The 18,612-nt window shown below is 55.5% G+C and overlaps 2 protein-coding genes across 2 annotated transcripts; both read right to left on the bottom strand.

Moving 5' to 3' along the window:
* Nucleotides 1-648: 648 nt before the first annotated feature.
* HRG_07053 (AMP-binding enzyme domain-containing protein) lies at nucleotides 649-3,034 on the bottom strand (the record flags this gene model as incomplete). Its single annotated transcript, XM_044865524.1, has 3 exons — nucleotides 649-797; nucleotides 859-2,577; nucleotides 2,632-3,034. 3 exons carry the CDS (start codon nucleotides 3,032-3,034, stop codon nucleotides 649-651), a joined length of 2,271 nt encoding a protein of 756 aa, XP_044719486.1.
* A 750-nt stretch (nucleotides 3,035-3,784) lies between these two features.
* Nucleotides 3,785-12,318, bottom strand: HRG_07052 (AMP-binding enzyme domain-containing protein; the record flags this gene model as incomplete). Its single annotated transcript, XM_044865523.1, has 6 exons — nucleotides 3,785-8,110; nucleotides 8,162-8,472; nucleotides 8,605-8,764; nucleotides 9,239-9,895; nucleotides 9,953-11,988; nucleotides 12,276-12,318. The coding sequence occupies 6 exons, from the start codon at nucleotides 12,316-12,318 to the stop codon at nucleotides 3,785-3,787; spliced, it is 7,533 nt and encodes a 2,510-aa protein (XP_044719485.1).
* Nucleotides 12,319-18,612: the final 6,294 nt, after the last annotated feature.

Below are 18,612 nucleotides of genomic sequence, written 5' to 3'. Positions count from 1 at the left end.
TCTGGTGTTGGATTATCGTGTCGAAGCTCGACCCAACTGGCCAGTCAGTGCAGTGTTCGATGATGTCTTTAAAACCGAGGGAATCCGCTTCTCCAGTCGCCAGGAACTGGTCTTGGACGTGGAGCAGCAACTCTGCTGCAGTTTGGCAAGACGATATCGTGACACGGACAGGGGCAATGTTAAGGCAGCATCCCACCGTCTCCTCCACCCCTTGTATCGCGGAGTTCCGGCCAGCAATTATATGACCGTAGACGACGTCGGCTTGCCTAGTAATGCATGACAGGAGAACAGCCCACGCAGCACTGACCAGAGTTGCTGCCGTAATCCTTCTGGGGAGACGCGGCAAATCTGCCTCTGCTTGGATTCGAATGGGTTTGGGTTTGGGATCGCGCTGAATGTTGCCCGGTGGATGAAGCTTTGGTCGGATAGCCGTGAGATGCGATCCTCGCAATAAGCCGCTCCAATATGCAACCGAATGGGAGCGTCGGCGGGAAGCGTACGACAAGTAGGTTGAGAAGCAGGGAGCAGCAGGTAACGCCGTCTTGCGGTAGCTGTCCATGAGCGACTGAAAAATAATTGGCACGCACATGCCATCGTACTGGGCATGCGACATGCGAATAATTAATCGGTCTCCTTGAATACTGTGCCTTAGAAGAACAAATGCGACCGGGGGCGTGGCCGTCGAGACTTGTTGTAAGTCTTGGAGGCAAAAATTGCGGAAGGATTGATCGAGATCTCCATGCTCATCTTGTACGCGAAGGGGTTGCTCGAGCTGGTGGAGGACAACTTGCCAAAGTCTTTCTCGAAGGTGCAGAAAGCACGCGCGGAGGACTGGAAACCTCACCAGAGTAACATTACAGTCTCTTTCCAAGCACGACAAATCGAGGCGAGCACCGGTGTCCAGGTAGAAGTAGTTGGCGTACTGTCCGTGAGTGATACTGTCAACCAAGCTCTTCTCTTGGCAGCTTGTCAGTGGCAGGATATCTGCAACGTCCTCCGAATGGATATCAAAGCTGCCAGAGTCAATCTCTTCGAAAAGAGCTGCTTTGATGGCAGGTTCAACGAGGAAAGTCTGTTCGGGTTCTTGTTGGATTTGCGTCACCTCTATGTCCTGTCCATTCACCAACTCCGCCAGGGTGTGACGGCGGAAAACATCTGCCACGGTCAGATTGGTGCCCATCTTGCGAGCCTCGCCCACAACCTTCATGGCGGAAATCGAGTTGCCGCCGAGTTGAAAGAAGCCATCGTCGAGGCCAATAGTAGCAGGCTCTATCTGGAGCACTCGGGACCAAATCTTCTGCATACGCTGCTCGGCCTCTGAGGTCGGTAGCCGTTTCTCTCTTTTTGCTGTCATCCGCAGCTCCACCAACTGCTGCGCTGATATCGCCGACCCCATCTCCCGCAGCCGCCTCCGGTCCATCTTCCCCGACGCCGTTAGCGGAAGGTTTGATATGGGAAGCAACACCGAGGGAACCATGTAATGCGGTAGCACGGATTGCAACCGGGCCCAGACGAGTTGGAGGGCTGCACTTGCCCGTCCATCACAGGTCCAGCCTCCTCTCCCCTGACGGCTGTCTCTTGCTCGGCTCGGCTCCATGACGAGGAAGCCTATCAACTCTGGACCTCTGCTGCCACAGTCGCTGAGAGTAATAAGCTCTACGGCGGCGTCAACGACGTCAGGCGAGGATCTTGCTTGGTGCTCAATCTCCCCGATCTCGACGCGCTGTCCTCGGACCTTGACCTGCCGGTCCTTTCGAGCCAGGAACTCTAGCTGGCCATCCACCGGCCGATAGCGCACGTTGTCTCCTGTTCTGTAGCCTTCAACCTTCTCACCGCCAACCATCACGGGGACGAACCGGTCGGAATTTTGTTGGGGATCGATGTAACCTCGGGCCAGGCCATCGCCGGTTACCACGAGCTCTCCGACGACGCCGAGCGGGACGAGGCGTTGCTGGGGATCCATGACATATGCACCTGAGTTGTTCAGCGCTCGACCAATGGGGACTCGATCAGTATAAAGTTCCTGTTCCGACAGGGAGTAACATGTGCTGAAACCCGTGTTCTCGGTAGGTCCATAGCCATTGATGATCCTGGCTGTCGTGAGCCTCCGCGCTGCCATCATGTCTTGTGGGTCGAGTCGATCTCCCCCTACGACTAACGTGTCCAACATGCTGATGACGGTTGGGCACTGGAGAAGATACTGCTTGAGTAGAGCCGGTGTGATGAACATGGTTTGCACTTGCTCTTGAATGAAGACCTTGGGGAGAGCGATGTGATCTAGCACCACCATGGAATCGATGCAGATTAGCGTGCCACCGTTCAGGAGAGCGGCGTAGATCTCCCACGTGGAAGCGTCAAAAGTGATGCTTGCCATGTGGGCCATGGTAGTGGCACAATTCACCACGTTTCTCAGCTTGGCAAGTCGCAATATGTTGCGATGTTCCACCATGACGCCCTTTGGTTGGCCGGTTGAGCCAGAGGTGAACATGACATAGGCCAGACTGGTGGCCGAAGGCGGAGCAACTGCAACTGGAGCTTGGTGGGCATCCTTGTTCCGAGTCTGCTTATGGAGGACATCTGCAATGCGGACGAACTCGACGTCGTCTCGCTGGAGGACGGGAAGTTGTATACCGGGTCCAACCAAGACGACATGAAGCCTGCGGCCTTGCAGGGACGACAGAATAGTCTCCATCCGGCCGACGGGAGCCTTGACGTCGAATGGCAGAAACGCGAGATTGGCCTTGAGGATGCCAATAAAGGCGACAATAGTATCACATGATCGAGCAGCAAGCACGCCAACCAATGTCTCGGCGGCAAACGAGCGCCTTGCCAGCCACTGAGTGAGCACGTCTGATCTCTGGTCCAGTTGGAGATATGTCAGCTGAGAGGAAGCGTCCCTGACGGCAACTCTATTAGGATTAGCCGCGACCACTTGACGGAAGACATCAATGACGCTCGAATATCGGGGATAATCCGTTACGTGGACCTGGAGCAACCCCATCATATCGAGCGTGGAGCGGTCATCGTCGGTCATCAACGGCAACGAGGCGATGGAGGTACTGGGCTCGGCCAGACCGCGTTCGAGGACGCTGTGGAAGACTGACAGTAAGGTGTTGATTGTTTCCGGCTTGTAAAGATCCGTTGAGAAAACAAGGTGACTTCGAAGGGTATGATGCTCCTGGTAGAAGTGAAACTCAAGATCGAACCTCGACGTGACTGGGGACGCCATCGGCTCAGACTCGACGTCTTCAAGGGCAAGTCTGGCTAAGTCTGGCTGAGAATGAAGGGCAAATGCTATTTGGACTAGTGGATGGCGCGATAGGTCCCTGTCTCTCTGCAGTTTTGACACAATCCTCTCAAAGGGTACGTCCTGGTTGGCGAGAGAAGCAACCGTCGTTGCCTGAACCTGGCTAACTAACTCTTCGAAGGATTCATCTTCGATCTTGATTCGAATGCACTGCAAGTTAACGAAGAATCCGATGATGCCTTCAAGTTCCCACCGTTCGCGATTCGCGTTTGGCACGCCGACTGTAGCATCCACGGCGCCGCTAAGGCGATAATGCGTTGCTCTAAACGCAGCGAGAAGCACGGCGAATAGCGTGACACCGCGAGTGTTGCAGAACTGTTGGAGCTCATGGTATAGTACACCCCCAATGCTGAAGCCTTGGGCGTCGGCCCGTCCCGATAGAGCGGCCGGTCGGGACCTATCGCAGAATAGCTCTGCCGGCCGGCTTGTTTCCAACTGCGAGACCCAGTAGTCGAGCTGATGCTGATGCGTCTCTACTTAGTCTTGCTGCTTCTGCCACGCGGAGGCGTCACGATACTGGATGGGGAGAGGTCTAACTTGCGAGAGCGGGTCTTGGCCGCGGATGGCGGCCGAGTAAAACGCGGCCAGCTCTCTCCGGAGGATATCGATAGACCAGCCATCGGAGATGATGTGGTGCATGACGATGGATAGGGCGTGGTCATGGCTTCCCATCCGATAGACGGAGACTCTCCAACCTGGCTCCGTCAGCAGATCGAATGGAGTTGACTGGTGTTGTTGCAATGCTTCGACGAGAGCGTCGCCGTCTCCTAGCGGCTGTATGTCGACCACATTCAAATCCCTTGGCCGGAATGGGTGGACGGTCTGTGTGTTGACACCGTCGAGGGAGGCAAAAGTCGTTCTCAGCGATTCGTGGCGTCTCTCCAACGCAAGGAGTGCTGCGTTGAGAGCGTCTAGCCGAAGCGGTCCTCGGAGTCGTACTGCGCACGGCACCAGAAACCAGGTCAAGCCGGGTCGCAGCCGGTCCAGGAACCACAGCCGCTCTTGGGCAAACGATTGCTCCATGGGCCCATCCTGCTGAGACTTTGGAATGCCCTGGACGACACCGCCAGGCAACGGAACCGCGTGGCTCGCCATGTGATGCAGCCTGGGATGGCGGAATATGTCGGCCACGGCCAGCTCAATTCCAGCCTTGCGGGCCGCCGCGACCAGTCTCATGGCCCCGATCGAGTCGCCTCCAAGCCGGAAGAAGCTATCGTCTGGCCGGATGCTGCCCAAGGAGATGCCGAGCAACTGCGACCAGAGGCCTTGAAGACACTGCTCCATCTCGGTCCGCTGCTGCTGCTGCCGTCCGCCTCCTCCTGACGCCGTCCGAAGCTCGGCCAGCTGCCGCGCCGACAGTGCCGACGCCACCTCGCGTAGCCGCCTGCGGTCCGTCTTTCCCGACATGGTCAGCGGGAGCTTTGATATAGGAACCAGGATAGATGGAACCAGAGAGTACGGGAGCTCAGCCTCTAGCCTGTCTCGAACCCTTTGGATTGCTAGACTTATCCGCTTGTCATGGCCGCCCTCTCTTCCATCAGCCCCCTTCTCTAGCCCGTCGTCCAGGTCGAAAAGGAGGAACCCAATCAGCTCAGTGCTTGTTCCCTGGCCATTCTCAGCCAGACAAGGAGCGACTTCCACGACCGCCTCCTTTACATCCGGCGTTGACAGCCTTGCTCGATGTTCGACCTCGGCCATGTCCACGCCCCGGCCTCGGCGCTGGGCTTGCATGTCTTTGCTTCCGAGGAGATGGATTGACCCGTCGCTTCCGTACGATGCCAAGTCACCTGTCCTATAGAAGTGTGACGCCGTTCCGCAAGCTGCGGAAAACGAAGCCCTCCAGGACGGCACCGGGGCAACACTGGTGGCGGATGAGTCGTCCGGCTCATGCACATACTCGCGTCCCATTGCGGGCCCTTCGAGAACAATCTCACCAGGAGCACCTATCGGCATCAGCTGGTTGGGATTCGCAGGGTCGACGATCCAGCACCGAGCGGTCGCTGCCCTGCCAACGTCCGTGGGTGCCGACGATGCATCCAGCTTCGAGGAGGAGACAGCAGCACAGGTCGCCGCACTGCCATACGTCTGCCGCAAGTGAACCTTTGGTGCCCACTCGCTGATCTGGGACCTCCGGATAGGCTCGCCGCCAACGCAGACTGTCCGCAGGGACGGCACATGCTCCGGAGAAAGGGTTGCTAGCATAGTCGGGGTGACAAGGGCCCAGTTGGCGCCCAGCCTGTCGACTGCCCGTGCCAAGCCGGGGCCACGGTCCTCTTCGGATGGGATACAGATGCAGCCGCCGCGGATGAGCGTCATGACCATCTCCGTGATGGCTGCAGTACAGGCATAGGAGCCAAGTTGCAGAGCGCGCGTGCTCTTGCTCATGGCCATGACTGCTCCATGGCCGAGAGCGGCCGAGCAGTAGGATTGATGCTCAACGACGTAGCCTTTAGGACCCCCGGTGCTTCCCCATGTAAAGATGGCATAGGCAGCGTTGTTTGGACTTGGCTTGTGCATCTGCGACGGCAAAGTCTTGTGTTTCCGCCACCTCAACGCCTGCTTGCAGAGCACGACCGTCTGGCGCGTCAAAGCAGAAACGCGGCCTTCGCAGAGGGGGGACGTGATGCAAACTGCAGCGTGCACATGCCGGAAGAGGCTTCGGAGCCGGTCGTCGGGTAAGGCAGGGTCGACTAGGACGAAGGCAGCGCCGGCCTTGAGGACGGCAAGCATGGCCACGACGGTCCACATGGATTTCTCCAAGCATAGCGGCACAAATGTGCCCGGTCCAAGCCGGAGCTCGACGAGATGGCAGGCAAGCCGTGTCGAGAGCTCATCCAACTCGCCATACTTCAGCTCGCCGTCCCATGCATGGATTGCCTGGGCATCTGGCTGCGACCCGGCATGCTCGGCGATGACATTGTGGACGCACCTCTCGACTGCAGCCGGCACCGACCTGTTCCACTCGCACAGGGTCCTTTCGTCGTCTGTTGTTAGCATACCCATGTCCCCGACAGACTGGTCCGGCCGAGCCTGGGACAGCCGCTCCAGGACAGCACCGAGTCGCTGCAGCAACTTGTCCACCGACCACCTATCCACCACTCTCGTGTCGAAGCTCGCCCTCAGCGTCACTCCCTGGCTTCCCACGAGGCATTCCAGCGTCACGGCGTACGTGGAAAATCCACGTTGAACGGATGGCCTGCGCCATGTCCCGAGCACGTCGGCCGGCAGCCCGCCGCTAGGGGGTTGCACCACAAGGAGGGTCTGAAAGCGACATGCGGCTCGGCCGCTCTCGCTTATCCTGGCGATGTGCTGCAGGCCTGTCTGCTCGTACGGAATCATCTCTGCCGCTTGCCGCTGCACCGTCTCGAGGTAGTCCCGGGCCGGCTGCTCCCTTGGCACCCGCACTCGAACGGGCACCGTCGCGATTGTCGGCCCAACGAGGTTGTCGATGCCTGCCACGGGTGCACTTCTGCCGGACACGACGGCCCCGAATATCACGTCTGCCGAACCCGTCTGCTGGCTGATGACAACGGCCAAGGCCCCGCGCATCAGCGTCGACGCCGTCAACCCCGTCTTGGCGTCGAACGTGAAGTCGGCCTCCAAGGTTGCGTCCGCTGCTGGCTCCGTCACCGACGCCGGCAGGGCGGGGAACGGGGCGAAATCGCCGCCCGCCAAGTACGAGCGCCAGAATAACTCGGCCTCAGCCATGTTCAGGCTCGTTACGTGCTTGACAAAGGCATTGAAGCCGGCTTGCTTGCCTCTTGCGTGGCCTTGGTAGCCGCGGCTGATGGCGTCCATCGTCAGGGGCCACGACCACCCGTCATATAACGCATGGTGTGCAGTCCATACGAGCCGCCGGGGCTCGATCGTGCCGCCCCTGACGAGAGCAAGTCGTGATAGGCGGCTGCCCAGCCTCATCGGTACCAGCCTGTCCTTGTCGAGGTAGCCCTCGAGCTCCGTGGCCAGAATCCACTCAACGTCTTCTCTGCATACCACTTGCACAAGCCCGAGGTATTGATGCTGCACGATCCTGGTACGGAGGATGGCCGTCGAGCGAACCACGTCCTCCCACGCTGCTCTGAGAGCGTCAAGTTGGACAGCCTCGGATAGCTCGAGGGTGGCCTGCATGACGAAGTTGGCTGAGCCCTCGCCCTTGGCCGTGAGCGATAGCAAGCCCTCCTGCAGTGGCGTACATGGGTAGGCATCCTCGATCTGCCACGCCTCTAGGCCACAGAGCGCGGCAAGATCCTCGCAGAGCTGCTGATGCATGGCTGCCCGTCCCCTTCCGAGGAGCGAGAATGGTGGTATAGTCTCCATGCTGCCGCTGGCCACAATTCTCTTGGTCTGGGCCTGCGCAGCGAGCGTGGGATGTCCAAAGATGTCCGCCACTGTCAGCGAAATCCCCGCCTCGCGGGCCGCAGCGACCACTCTCATGGCCGCGACCGAGTCGCCTCCGAGCTGGAAGAAGCTGTCGCCCAACCCGATGCTGCATGCGTCCATGTTGAGCACCTGGGCCCAGATACTCTGCATACGCTGCTCAACCTCGCCAGACGGCTGCCGCTTCGGTCTTCGTCCCATGTCGACCAGTTGCCCCATGGAAAACGACGAGCCAATTTCGCGAAGCTGCTTCCGGTCCATCTTTTCCGTAGCCGTCATCGGCAGTTCTCTCATGGAGAAGAGGACCGTTGGCACCATGTAGCTGGGAAGATGCTTGGCCAACTCGCCCTCGACCTCTGTGGGCACGGGGAGCATCTTGACCGTAGGGGCGTCGAGCTCATCCGGTTCCATCGTTTCACTACCAAGCTGGAGAAAAGCCGCCAGCGCCGGGCTTGACTTGTGGCCTCGCGGCTCAACCACTTCAGCGACAACTCGCGTTGCTTCCGGGATGCAGTTCCGGATCCAGTGCTCGACCTCCCCCAGCTCTACGCGCTGGCCGCGGATCTTGACCTGCGCATCCTTCCGGTGAACAAAAGCCAGGCTCCCATCCTCGTTGTACCGGACCAAGTCACCCGTCTTGTAGAGTCGCCCATGTCGTCCCGGCTGGCCCGGGGCTCCCCGAAGCAGCCAAGCCGGGTCCTCGATAAACGCCGCTGCAGTGTTTTCCGGGTCGTTTAGATAACCGCGACCGACGAGGGGGCCTTCGAGAAGAAGCTCGCCGACGCAACCTGGTGGGAGCAATGTGTCGTGGCTCTCGGGACTCACAACCCAAGTGACCAGCCCGGCTCCAGTACCTATATGGGTGGCCTGCTGGGCATTCCTCGGGTGGCCGTTGATGGTACTGACTGACGTGCACTCACTCGGTCCGTAGAGATTCATGACCCGCGCTCTCCCCCACCAGGGGCTGACGTCTTGTATGCGCAACGCCTCTCCGCCGAAAAGGATCGTCTTCAACTCAGGCGTCTGTGCTGGAGAGAGAAGAAGCTGCGCAACGGATGGAGTGAGTAGCGCAACGTTGGCCTGCAGTGTTACCATGCATGTAGCCAGTCTATCTTTTCGATCTTCATCGCTGGGGATACACAAGCAGCCCCCAGCAACGAGCGTCGTAAAGGCATTGAGGATAGGCACATCGAAACTGTGCGAGGAAAAGTCAAAGACTCGCGACCCGGTACCAAACCCTAGAGCGTCTGCCTGGTGGTGCACTGCTGACGAGGCACTTTTATGCGTTATGACCACCCCTTTTGGTGTTCCAGTGCTGCCTGACGTGAAAACGACATAGGCAATTGATTCCGGGCTCGGATGTGCCAGGGGCTTGTTTGTCTCCTCGCAATCGTCTGAGTACAAGGTCGGACTGACGGTCAACACCTTTGAGCAGAGTCGTACGCAGAGCGGCTGGTTAACCGGAGAAGAGAGAATCAGGCCCGCCTTCACTTGTTGGACGATGGCTAGAAGGCGTTGATGGGGGAGAGAAGCGTCGAGCAACACGAAGCCTACACCCGCCTTGAGCACGCCGAGCATCGCAACCGTGGCCCACATGGACTTTTCAAAACAGAGCGGGACTACGGTATTGGGCTCGATGCCATGGTCGAGAAGCCGGACAGCCAGCCTCGTTGCAAGGCGGTTGAGTTCGCCATAGACCAGCTCGCCGTCCCATGAGCACACGGCGGGTGCCGTGGGCTTGGCTTGAACCCTGTCCTCGATCATCTCGTGGATACATCTTTGCGTTGCTGCCGGGACCGTGTTATTCCATTCCCAGATCCGTTCCAGATCCTCGGGCGTGGCGATGTCAACTTGCGCCAGCACATGCCTTGGGTCTGCGTCATCGAGTTGATACATGACGTATTCGAGCCGTTTCAGCGACATGTGGATCACCCATGGCTCCATCACCCTCGGGTCAAAGGTGGCTGAAGCAGTAATCGTGTCGGCTTCAAGGTGTACTTCAAGCGTGAGCGCATACGTGCCCAGTCCCTGCTGGCGACCGCAATTAAGATGCTGCCACTTGCCGAGCACGCCCTGGGCGTTGAAGCTCGTCTCCTGGGGTTGGATGACGAGCAGCGTCTGGAACATGCATGCTTGCCGTGCCCCGGGGCATATCTTGGAGATGTGGTGTAGGCCTGCCTGCTCAAACGGCATCATGTCTGTTGACTGCCGCTGTATAGTCTCGAGATATTCTGAGACTGTCTGCTCGTCGGCCAACCTTGTTCGCACCGGAACCGTTGCAATTGTCGGAGCCGCCATCGCCTCGATGCCAGAAACTGGCGCGCTTCTTCCAGATACTGTAGCGCCAAACACAACGTCGTCCGAATTGGCCATCCTGCCGGCGATGAGAGCCCACGCAGCACGAACCAGAGTCGACATGGTTGTAGTCCGAGAGCGTCGTCGGGGTTGCGAGAACCGGTGCTCGACTACTTCGTCTGCCACCGGCTGCTCTATGGTTGGCGGCAGGGTCGGAAACGGTACACACTCACAGTCGGTCAGGGTGCGTCGCCAATAATTCGACATGGTCTCGTCGGCGTGTTTGTCTTGAATGTACTTGATAAATGTTTGGAAACGAGGCCCCGGGTCGATTGACGCTCCCTGATATGCTCGGTCCACGGCGTGTTTGATGAGATTCATGGACCAGCCGTCGTAGAGCGCATGATGTACCGTCCACACGAACCACCGAGGCGTTCCTGTGTCGTCACTGACTGTTGCATAGCGTGCGAGAGGCTGGCCCGGACCCATTGGCTGTTTCCTATCGGCGTCGAGATACTGGTCGAGCCCCGTCGCCTCAATCCAGTGGATCTGTTCGTCTGTAACCAGCTGCAGGAAGCCGGTCTCATTGTATGGTACGATCCTTGTGCGTAGCAAAGTCATGGAACGGATGGCTTCTTCCCACGCAGCTCTGAGAGCGGCTGGCTCAGTGTCGTGAGATAGCTCTAGCACGGCCTGCCTGACATAGTCGCCCTCGCGCCTCGCCGTAAGCGATAGCAGGCCCTCTTGGAGCGGTGTACACGGGTAGGCATCTTGGATATGCGATGCCTGAATACCGCAGAGGGCGGCAAGATCCTCACAGACTTGCTTGACCGCCCGCTTGCTTCCGAGCAGCGAGAATGGCGGTATAGTCTCATTGCCCATGGCGCCGCCAAGGAGCCGGGCTTGCGCGCCCAGGGTGGGATATCGGAAGACGTCGGCCGCTGCCAGCGAAAGCCCGGCCTTACAAGCCGTTCCGGCCAGCTCCACGGCCCTAATCGAGTCGCCTCCAAGGCGGAAGAAGTCGTCGTTCAACCCGATGCAGGTGCCTGCGTCGACCCCGAGGACTTTGGCCCACATGCCTTGCAGGCACCGCTCCGCCGAGGTCCGCTGCCGCCGTTTGCCCCCGTCCCCGGTCGCCCCGTGCAGCTCGGCCAGCCGCTGTGCCGACAGCATGGACCCCATTTCGCGTAGCCGTATCCGGTCCGTCTTCCCCGACGCCGTCAGTGGCATTGCGGCAACCCGGAGATACACTGCGGGAATCATATATGTTGGCAAGCGCCGTGAGAGGGCCGTTTCGACGTCAGCTTCCATGCGCATGACTTGGACGTCGGCTGCGGCCTGCCCCGGGCGGCATGGCACGGGGCCGCCTTCATGCTGGTCTTGGTAAGTCATAAACACGGCTAGCATCGTCCTCTGCTTCTCGCCGCCGAGCTCCACCACTTCCGCAATCGCCTGGCTGGCTGACGGCACACACTCCCGCACATGGTGTTCCACTTCGCCGAGTTCCAGTCGCTGACCCCTGATCTTGACTTGGGTATCTTTGCGCCCGACAAAACTTAAGCTGCCATCCGCGCCCCACCGCACAAGGTCTCCCGTCTTATAGAGCCGGCCGCGCCGGCCCGGGTATCCTGAGGTGCCTCGGAGCAACCACGGCGGGTCTCGAATGAACGCGGCCGCTGTCCTCTGTGGATTGTCGAGATATCCTCGAGCTAGAATTGGCCCTTCCAGCAGGAGCTCCCCGATAGCTCCAAGAGGTGCAAGTTTCGTATAGTCATCCGGGTCCACAACCCAAGTCACAGCTCCCCTGCCCTCACCAATTCCCATGGCCATGTCCGGTGAGCTTGCCTTTGCGTTTATCGTAGCATGAGTCGTGCACTCGGCAGGGCCGTACGCGTTGATGATGCGAAAATGGCCCCATAATCGTTCCAACTCGGCACGGCTTGCAGACTCTCCTAGGAGTATCAGGGTCCGCAGGGCCGGCAAGCTGTCCGGCTGGAGCAGCCGGGAAACTGAAGGCGTCAAACCGACTATGGTTGCGCGCGTTTCTCTCAACGTTTGGTTTAGCCGCCCACTGCGTTCCTCCTCTGACGGGATGCAGAGGCACCCTCCCACAGACAAGGTAGTCATGGCATTGTGGACAGCCACATCGAAACTGTAGGATGCAAAATCGTATACTCTTGATTCTGAGCTGTAACCAAGTAAACCAATCTGGTGTTGCCAGGCGGTGCAGAAGCTGGCGTGAGAGAGGACGATTCCCTTGGGTTGACCCGTGCTGCCCGACGTAAAACAAACGTACATTGGGCGCGCTGGATCTGGGTCGGGGAGAATGCTTGCCTCATCTGGAACTTCGTGTTGCAAAGACGGTCCTACAACTATGACCTGGGCTGCCAGCCGGGATGCGAGCCACCGGTTGCTGCGAGAAGAACAGACGGTGTTGGCTTTGCACTGTCCCACGATTGACTGCAGTCGAGCCTCAGGCTGAGCGACATCCAAAAGAACAAAGGCACCTCCAGCCTTGAGTATGCCCAGCATCGCCACAACTGCCCACCTTGACTTCTCAAAGCACAATGGCACAATCACCTCGGTGGTGACGCCGCATCTAGTCAGTCGCTGGGCTAACCGCGTTGAGAGCTCGCCCAACTCGTGGTATGTCAAATCGCCATCCCACGCCTGCACAGATGTCTTCCCAGGCTGACGAGCCACTTGAGTTGCGATCATGTCGTGGATACACGCCAACATTATATCCGGTACCGTGCTGTTTCTCTTCCAAACCTCATTCAACTCGTCTTCGGCCGACCGCCGGACTCCATTACCCGCCGTGAATCCGTTCACAGTCATTTTCAGCCCTGCAATCAGACTTTCCACTTGCGGCGAGTTTCGCAAGGCTGCCAAAGATGGTGGAGCGAGTAATAATTCGTGTCGGAGTTGTCCCCCAATCTCTTCTTTCCCCATGGGCTCCATCCATTTAACTACCATGTACCCTCTGTCAAGACAAGGATGCGGTAACTCGCAGCCGTTGAGGCGTGGTGTTCCACTAGTTATTTCGGTGATGGGCACCAACCACCTTTAGGCGGTGCGAGCTATAAGTAACCCTTGACCCGTACACGATCCGCCCACTGAAAAGATAAATCCTTTCGCGTTATCCTGGCTAAAAGCCGCCCTTGGAAGGCCCCGTGGTCTCGGAAGCGTCTGCAGGCGATATGTACGAAGTAACTTCAAGCCCTCCTTCATCTAAGAGTCAAACTAATTTCCCCGGCCCAGACGTAGGTGCCAGCCGTCGCCTGATGATTGCCGTCACACACCGCTTCGCCGGGTTGGAAGCCTTTTTTCTTTCCTTGAGTTTCGAGCTGCCGATGCCGAGAACACGAGGAGAACAATTAGTCGCTTCCAAACCTGGAGGAGTATTTACCTTTAAAGGTCAAGGCTTCTCGCATCCCGTTGTAGAGACACTGTCAAGATTCTGTCGGTCGCTCCAAGGCCAGAGTAACAGGGAGTCCGGTAAAGAAGTTCGGTCAAGCATCCCTGCAATGTAAGGGATTTTCCGATGATCTGCCGGATCTGGTGATCTGCCGGATTGCGGCGACTTCGCACGCTCAACATCAATCGACAATAGCTCAACAACAACGGTGCCAATTGACGTATCCTTTGATTTCCTGAATCATCAGAAGCAGTGAAAGTCTGGCATATATTTAGAACTTTTATCTAGGGGCAATGCGCTGCGGTGCTGACATCAAACCAAGCAACGGCCAAAATAGGATGCCGACAGATTGTGTAAGTCATTTCAGCCAATACAGCAAAACAGAACATTATTGGCTTTCATCGTAGGCTTTAATCATGTGGGATTCTCCCATTCTATCCATAGTGCAGAACTTGGCTCAGGATACTGCAAAAATGGGGTTGGAAGGGCGAGCTGGATAACTTCATTCTACGCACCCGTAATGAGCCAGATTGAACGTGATTCGACGGTACAAGCATCTTCTGAAAAGAACCTATCTATGCATCTGAATGTAAGGTTTATTTTTAGCTTGAAATTCAGTGCGCGAGGCTCCGCTTTCACACCTGACAAGGAAAGACGTGCACGAAAATTGAGAAATTCGACACCCTACCCTAAAACACGTATAACATGGATGAAATGGGCTTTCTATTCCTTATGAGCATTTGAACGAACAGGGTATTCCTCTTATTATAAGAAAACAAGGCAAAATTGCTCGGCGTATTAAAAAATGGCAACCCATCCTCCCTTACGTTCAAGATGTGCGTCAGTCAAGAGATGGCATCGCTGCCCCATTTCTCATCCACCAAGGTAAGCCAGCACAAACTCTGGACTTTTGGTTCGTGAAACGTGAATCAAGTCGTCAATAAACATTTTTAACACGTCAAAAACGAGGTGGACGAATCACAATATTGAAATGAGCAGCTCACCGGTACGTTCGACCGGTTTACCAGGGTGAAAGCTCGAAACGGTTGTGCTTATCGCCTTTGGTTCCCGATGGCCACTTAACCATTTTAGTATCGAATTTATGGAGTGGTGTGACCGGCACCGAGTGATCGTTGTGGTGTTTCCTCAATCCATTCATCGGCTGCAACCCTTGATGTATCGTTATTCAGCCTCTCTCAACAGCGTATACGCATGATCTTATCCAGTACACAGACAAATCAAAAGGTTCATTGGATTGCTGAAATCGAAGATCTAGACTGTGTTTTGGAACGCATTTCAGGAAGTAGTCGAGAAGTCCTCTGTTGATGCTGGCCGCAACAGCCGAAGGCTGAGCAGCACCCTCGGGAGCCCTCAATATGAGTTTTAAGTGCTTGATATGAGAGTTAAAGTATGCAGAGAACAAGTAGTCACAAGAACCAGCGCAGGCAGACCGGTAAGGCTTCAAAAGATGATCTCTTCTGCTGTACAGATTCTAGTGCAGACGAGGTGTTTAGCTCTAAAATTGTGGCTCAAGCTCGCCAAAAAATGACAGTGAAAGGACTCCAAAAGAAAGAGGAGGCTCTGAAGAAGGAGGCCCGAAAGCTTCAGCGACAGCAGAAGGCAGCGGAGCAAAAGCTCTCGCTCTAGAGAAGAGGAAGCAATGAGAGGCGGAAATTGGGAGAAAACGACGGATGACGGAGGCCGTGAAGCAAAATAAGGAGATAAATTGGCATTATTAACAAGAGCTGAAGATTTTGAAAGTGGAAAAGCCACAGAAAATGCAGAATGAGCGACGGGTGGCTTCTGAGGGTCGCGAGAGGAGTCAGGATGTTCACGCTGCAAAAATTGTCACTCTTCCGTTCACACCAGAGCGGGCCATAGCATTGCAGGTACCAAACACACTATATAATAACGCAAATAATAAGGCAATGATAACTTCAAACGACATATCCTGTCCTCAAAGGCCCTCTTTAGCTGTTGATAGTGATCGGGAGGCAATGGGTGCATTTCGGGGACTTGCGCGATCGGAGAGTAACAGAAGACGACCTCGATGGCTGGATGACTTCAAAAAATATTGAGTGGAATCTTTGAGCATTATTAACTGCTCTTATAAGATTTTAGAACAATTCAAATAGTATTCGTGAAGTTATTCTCAGTTCTTTGCTGGAATGCAATGAGCCCAAAATCCGGCGAATCGCCAGATCCGGCAGATCACCGGAAAATCCCTTAATGCCGATCTTTACCCGTACTTCGTACTCCACGCGGTTTGTGAATCCAGATGGGCCATAATTAAGTTATTTCCTCTTGCTGTCTTAGGATTGCAGTCGACGGGGCTGGGGATCAGCGACTAACTTGTACACTACAACCCTACACCTTGATCTAGAGTTCTAGACCATCGCATGGGCCGCCTGACCTTGGGCACAATCTTCTGAGGAGCAGGTTGCCGCGAAAGTCAGGTATTTTCAATAGATACTTCATAGCTGGCCACCAATGGCCTGATTTGTAGCTTTTTAGTCATTCGGTACCTAATAATCGTAATAACACAAGATCGCTTGTATCTGCACATATTACAAACCGAGCGACAATGTAACCGCTGCCTTCTGTCCTTAAGCTCTATTCGTTTCTATGCACACTACCAGTAGCATTATCCGAACGTTGTGGACAGGCTCTTCACTGCAGTGAGGTTATTCGAACTGGTTCAATTGGTTATATCTTGTGTAACTAGGGAAACGTGTCCCATACAAACTGTGTGCAAAGACCTTCCTCCCTGTGTCTCACCTCTTACTCGCACGTGACTAGCGCGGTCGATTAGTTATACGTGCGCGATCGGTGCCTAGTGCACAGGTGGATCCAACACTGGAACCTCTTTCTAAATCGATGATCGCGCACTAATCAATCCACCAAAACACACCAAACACAGCGAATTAAGATGAGATAGGAAAAACACGAACAAGAACACCAACAAACTCCTACCACGATGCATCACTATGTTGGATAGTGTGCTCTGACTGTAGCTCTCCTCCCCACACTGGGTGTGTTCTGCCACACGCCATCATGGGCCGCATTTCGAGCGCCGGATGCGCTAGCTGATTCCATCGGTCCCACGTTGGAATATGGACACGAGGATCTCCTCGTTAATGTGAATGGAATAAAAGAACGACGGTAAAGCAGAAGAAGGGAACGAAAAACCGATTAAATCTCGTCGAGAATTGTTGTGTTATTGCGATGAACGAATCCTTCCACCCTCACGTTTAGCTGATTGTCGCTAATAAACTGCGTGAGGCTGTTTGGTGATGCCTTCGTCATAGCATCGGCAGGGTTATCTGCGCCGTTGACCCAACGGATTTCCGCAATATCCCTTGATTCATATGCTGCCTCAGCGCCATGATATCTATCATGAGTCGCTTCTCTGTTGTGGTGCCAAGTTTGACGAGGCACTCATAGAGGCTATATGAATCTGTGCAAATGACGAGCGGGATTTGCTTCAGATCAAGGCGTTGTGCGATCGTATTGACCGTTTGCTTGATCACAAATGCGAGATCGAAGCCCGATGTCAATCCATAGATCTCTGATGCAAGAACGCTTCGAGTAACGCGCTTGCATTTAGTTGAGCTTCAATGAAGAATGTTTCCGCGGATGGAAAATGAATCGGTTGATTGCGCGGTCTCATTGGCGATGATAATCACAAAGCCGATTTGAGAGCTTAAATCCTTATTGTTGGCGAATGATCCATCGGTGAACACAAAGATCTTCGCGCTCTCGAGATCGATGGGTATGTAACATAGGCCACGGTCGGGATTGTTGATCTGCCATTCAATCCGCTTGTTCAAAGCCTTGAAGGGCTCTTGGGCTTGTGCCGCAACGGAACAATCGTATGTTGCTTCGGGTTGGCAAATCGAAGCGATATATGCCCCGGGCGCGTTGAGCAGCATAATCCTGATGCCTACTTGATGCCTGAAGATTGATCTCCTCGAGGTTTTGGGCTTGGCCCTTCTGCCTGACGATGACACAGCCATTTTGTATGGTCAGGCGGCTGCCGTTAAAGTCGCAGATGGAACCTTCTTGGAGAATCTCTTTTGGCTTGGCCTTAAAGCAGAGTTCTTTCTCCTCGATCTTGAGAAATGCATCTGTGCCAACAATGAATGTGTCATCCGTTTGCAAGGCCGCGATGCCAAACAGGTCCTTGTCGGCGATGTTGTTTGCCGTGATCAGAAGGCACGGGTCAAACGAAGAGGTTTCCATATTAAGCTTGCGGCAGTGATGGTCGTGATATGTGTTGAACCAGTGGGCTCCTGCCTCTGCGATGCCATATAGCGGCTTCACGATTCGCAGGATTGTTCCTCTGGATATCTTCTTTTGAGTTCTTGAGGAAGGGCTGCAAGGATGACACGGGCCAGCTTGGTCTGGGATTGTGTGTATGCCATCGTGATGTCTCTGATCATGATGAACATATCCCGTGTGCAGAGAAACGGTGCTAAGGCCAAGGCCACGCGTTGTGCGGGCCGGCTGATGGTAGGGGCTTTGTGAGGATCCCACGTTTCCCATCATCATTGTATCCTTGCACAACGAGGCGTGATTTCTCGTATGGCGTTGCAGTATTTCTTCCCTTAACCTCTCTGACCATTCGTGATTTGAAGACACGATATCCACCATGTTTATTCGCATCGAATTCTTCGGGTACAATGACCCCAGCGGCGAGGAGGTTCGTGAGCTCGAGTGTGTCGGAAGCTTCAAATGGGAAACCGGTGCTTGTGATCTTTCCTTCAGCTCGTAGCCGCTTGGCTAGGCCGAGATGTTCCATTTTTTCGAACAAGAAACGCATTAGCTTCATGATGAACGATAAATTGAACGGGTGAGCAAACAATAGTGGATTCTGATGTGCCATTTTGCAGCATCCTTCCTAGGTCGGCCACGCCTGCGCGGCCTCTTTGGCTCAGGGTATTCGAAAGGTTTGGGTTGGTCTTCTGTGGTAGGAAGAGGAAGAGGTTGTTGAGTTGTGGGTGGAAGGGAAGAGGGTTTTGAAGAGGATGTTGTTGATCGGATTGTGTTGAGGAAGGAGTGATTGTTGTGTTGATGGGTCTGTGCGGCTAGGGCTAGGGTCGGGTTGCAACTGAGGAAGGAGCGATTCCGGGTGACGATAGTACGGTTGGACGCATGTACTGCGAAATTTCGCTGGTCCGTTGTCCAGGTCAACTGCGATTTCCGTATCCGTCAC

This window comes from Hirsutella rhossiliensis, assembly GCF_020360975.1.
Source record: "Hirsutella rhossiliensis strain HR02 chromosome Unknown scaffold00007, whole genome shotgun sequence".
Taxonomy (NCBI): Eukaryota; Fungi; Ascomycota; class Sordariomycetes; order Hypocreales; family Ophiocordycipitaceae; genus Hirsutella; species Hirsutella rhossiliensis.
This window is presented reverse-complemented; position numbering and strand designations above follow the sequence as displayed.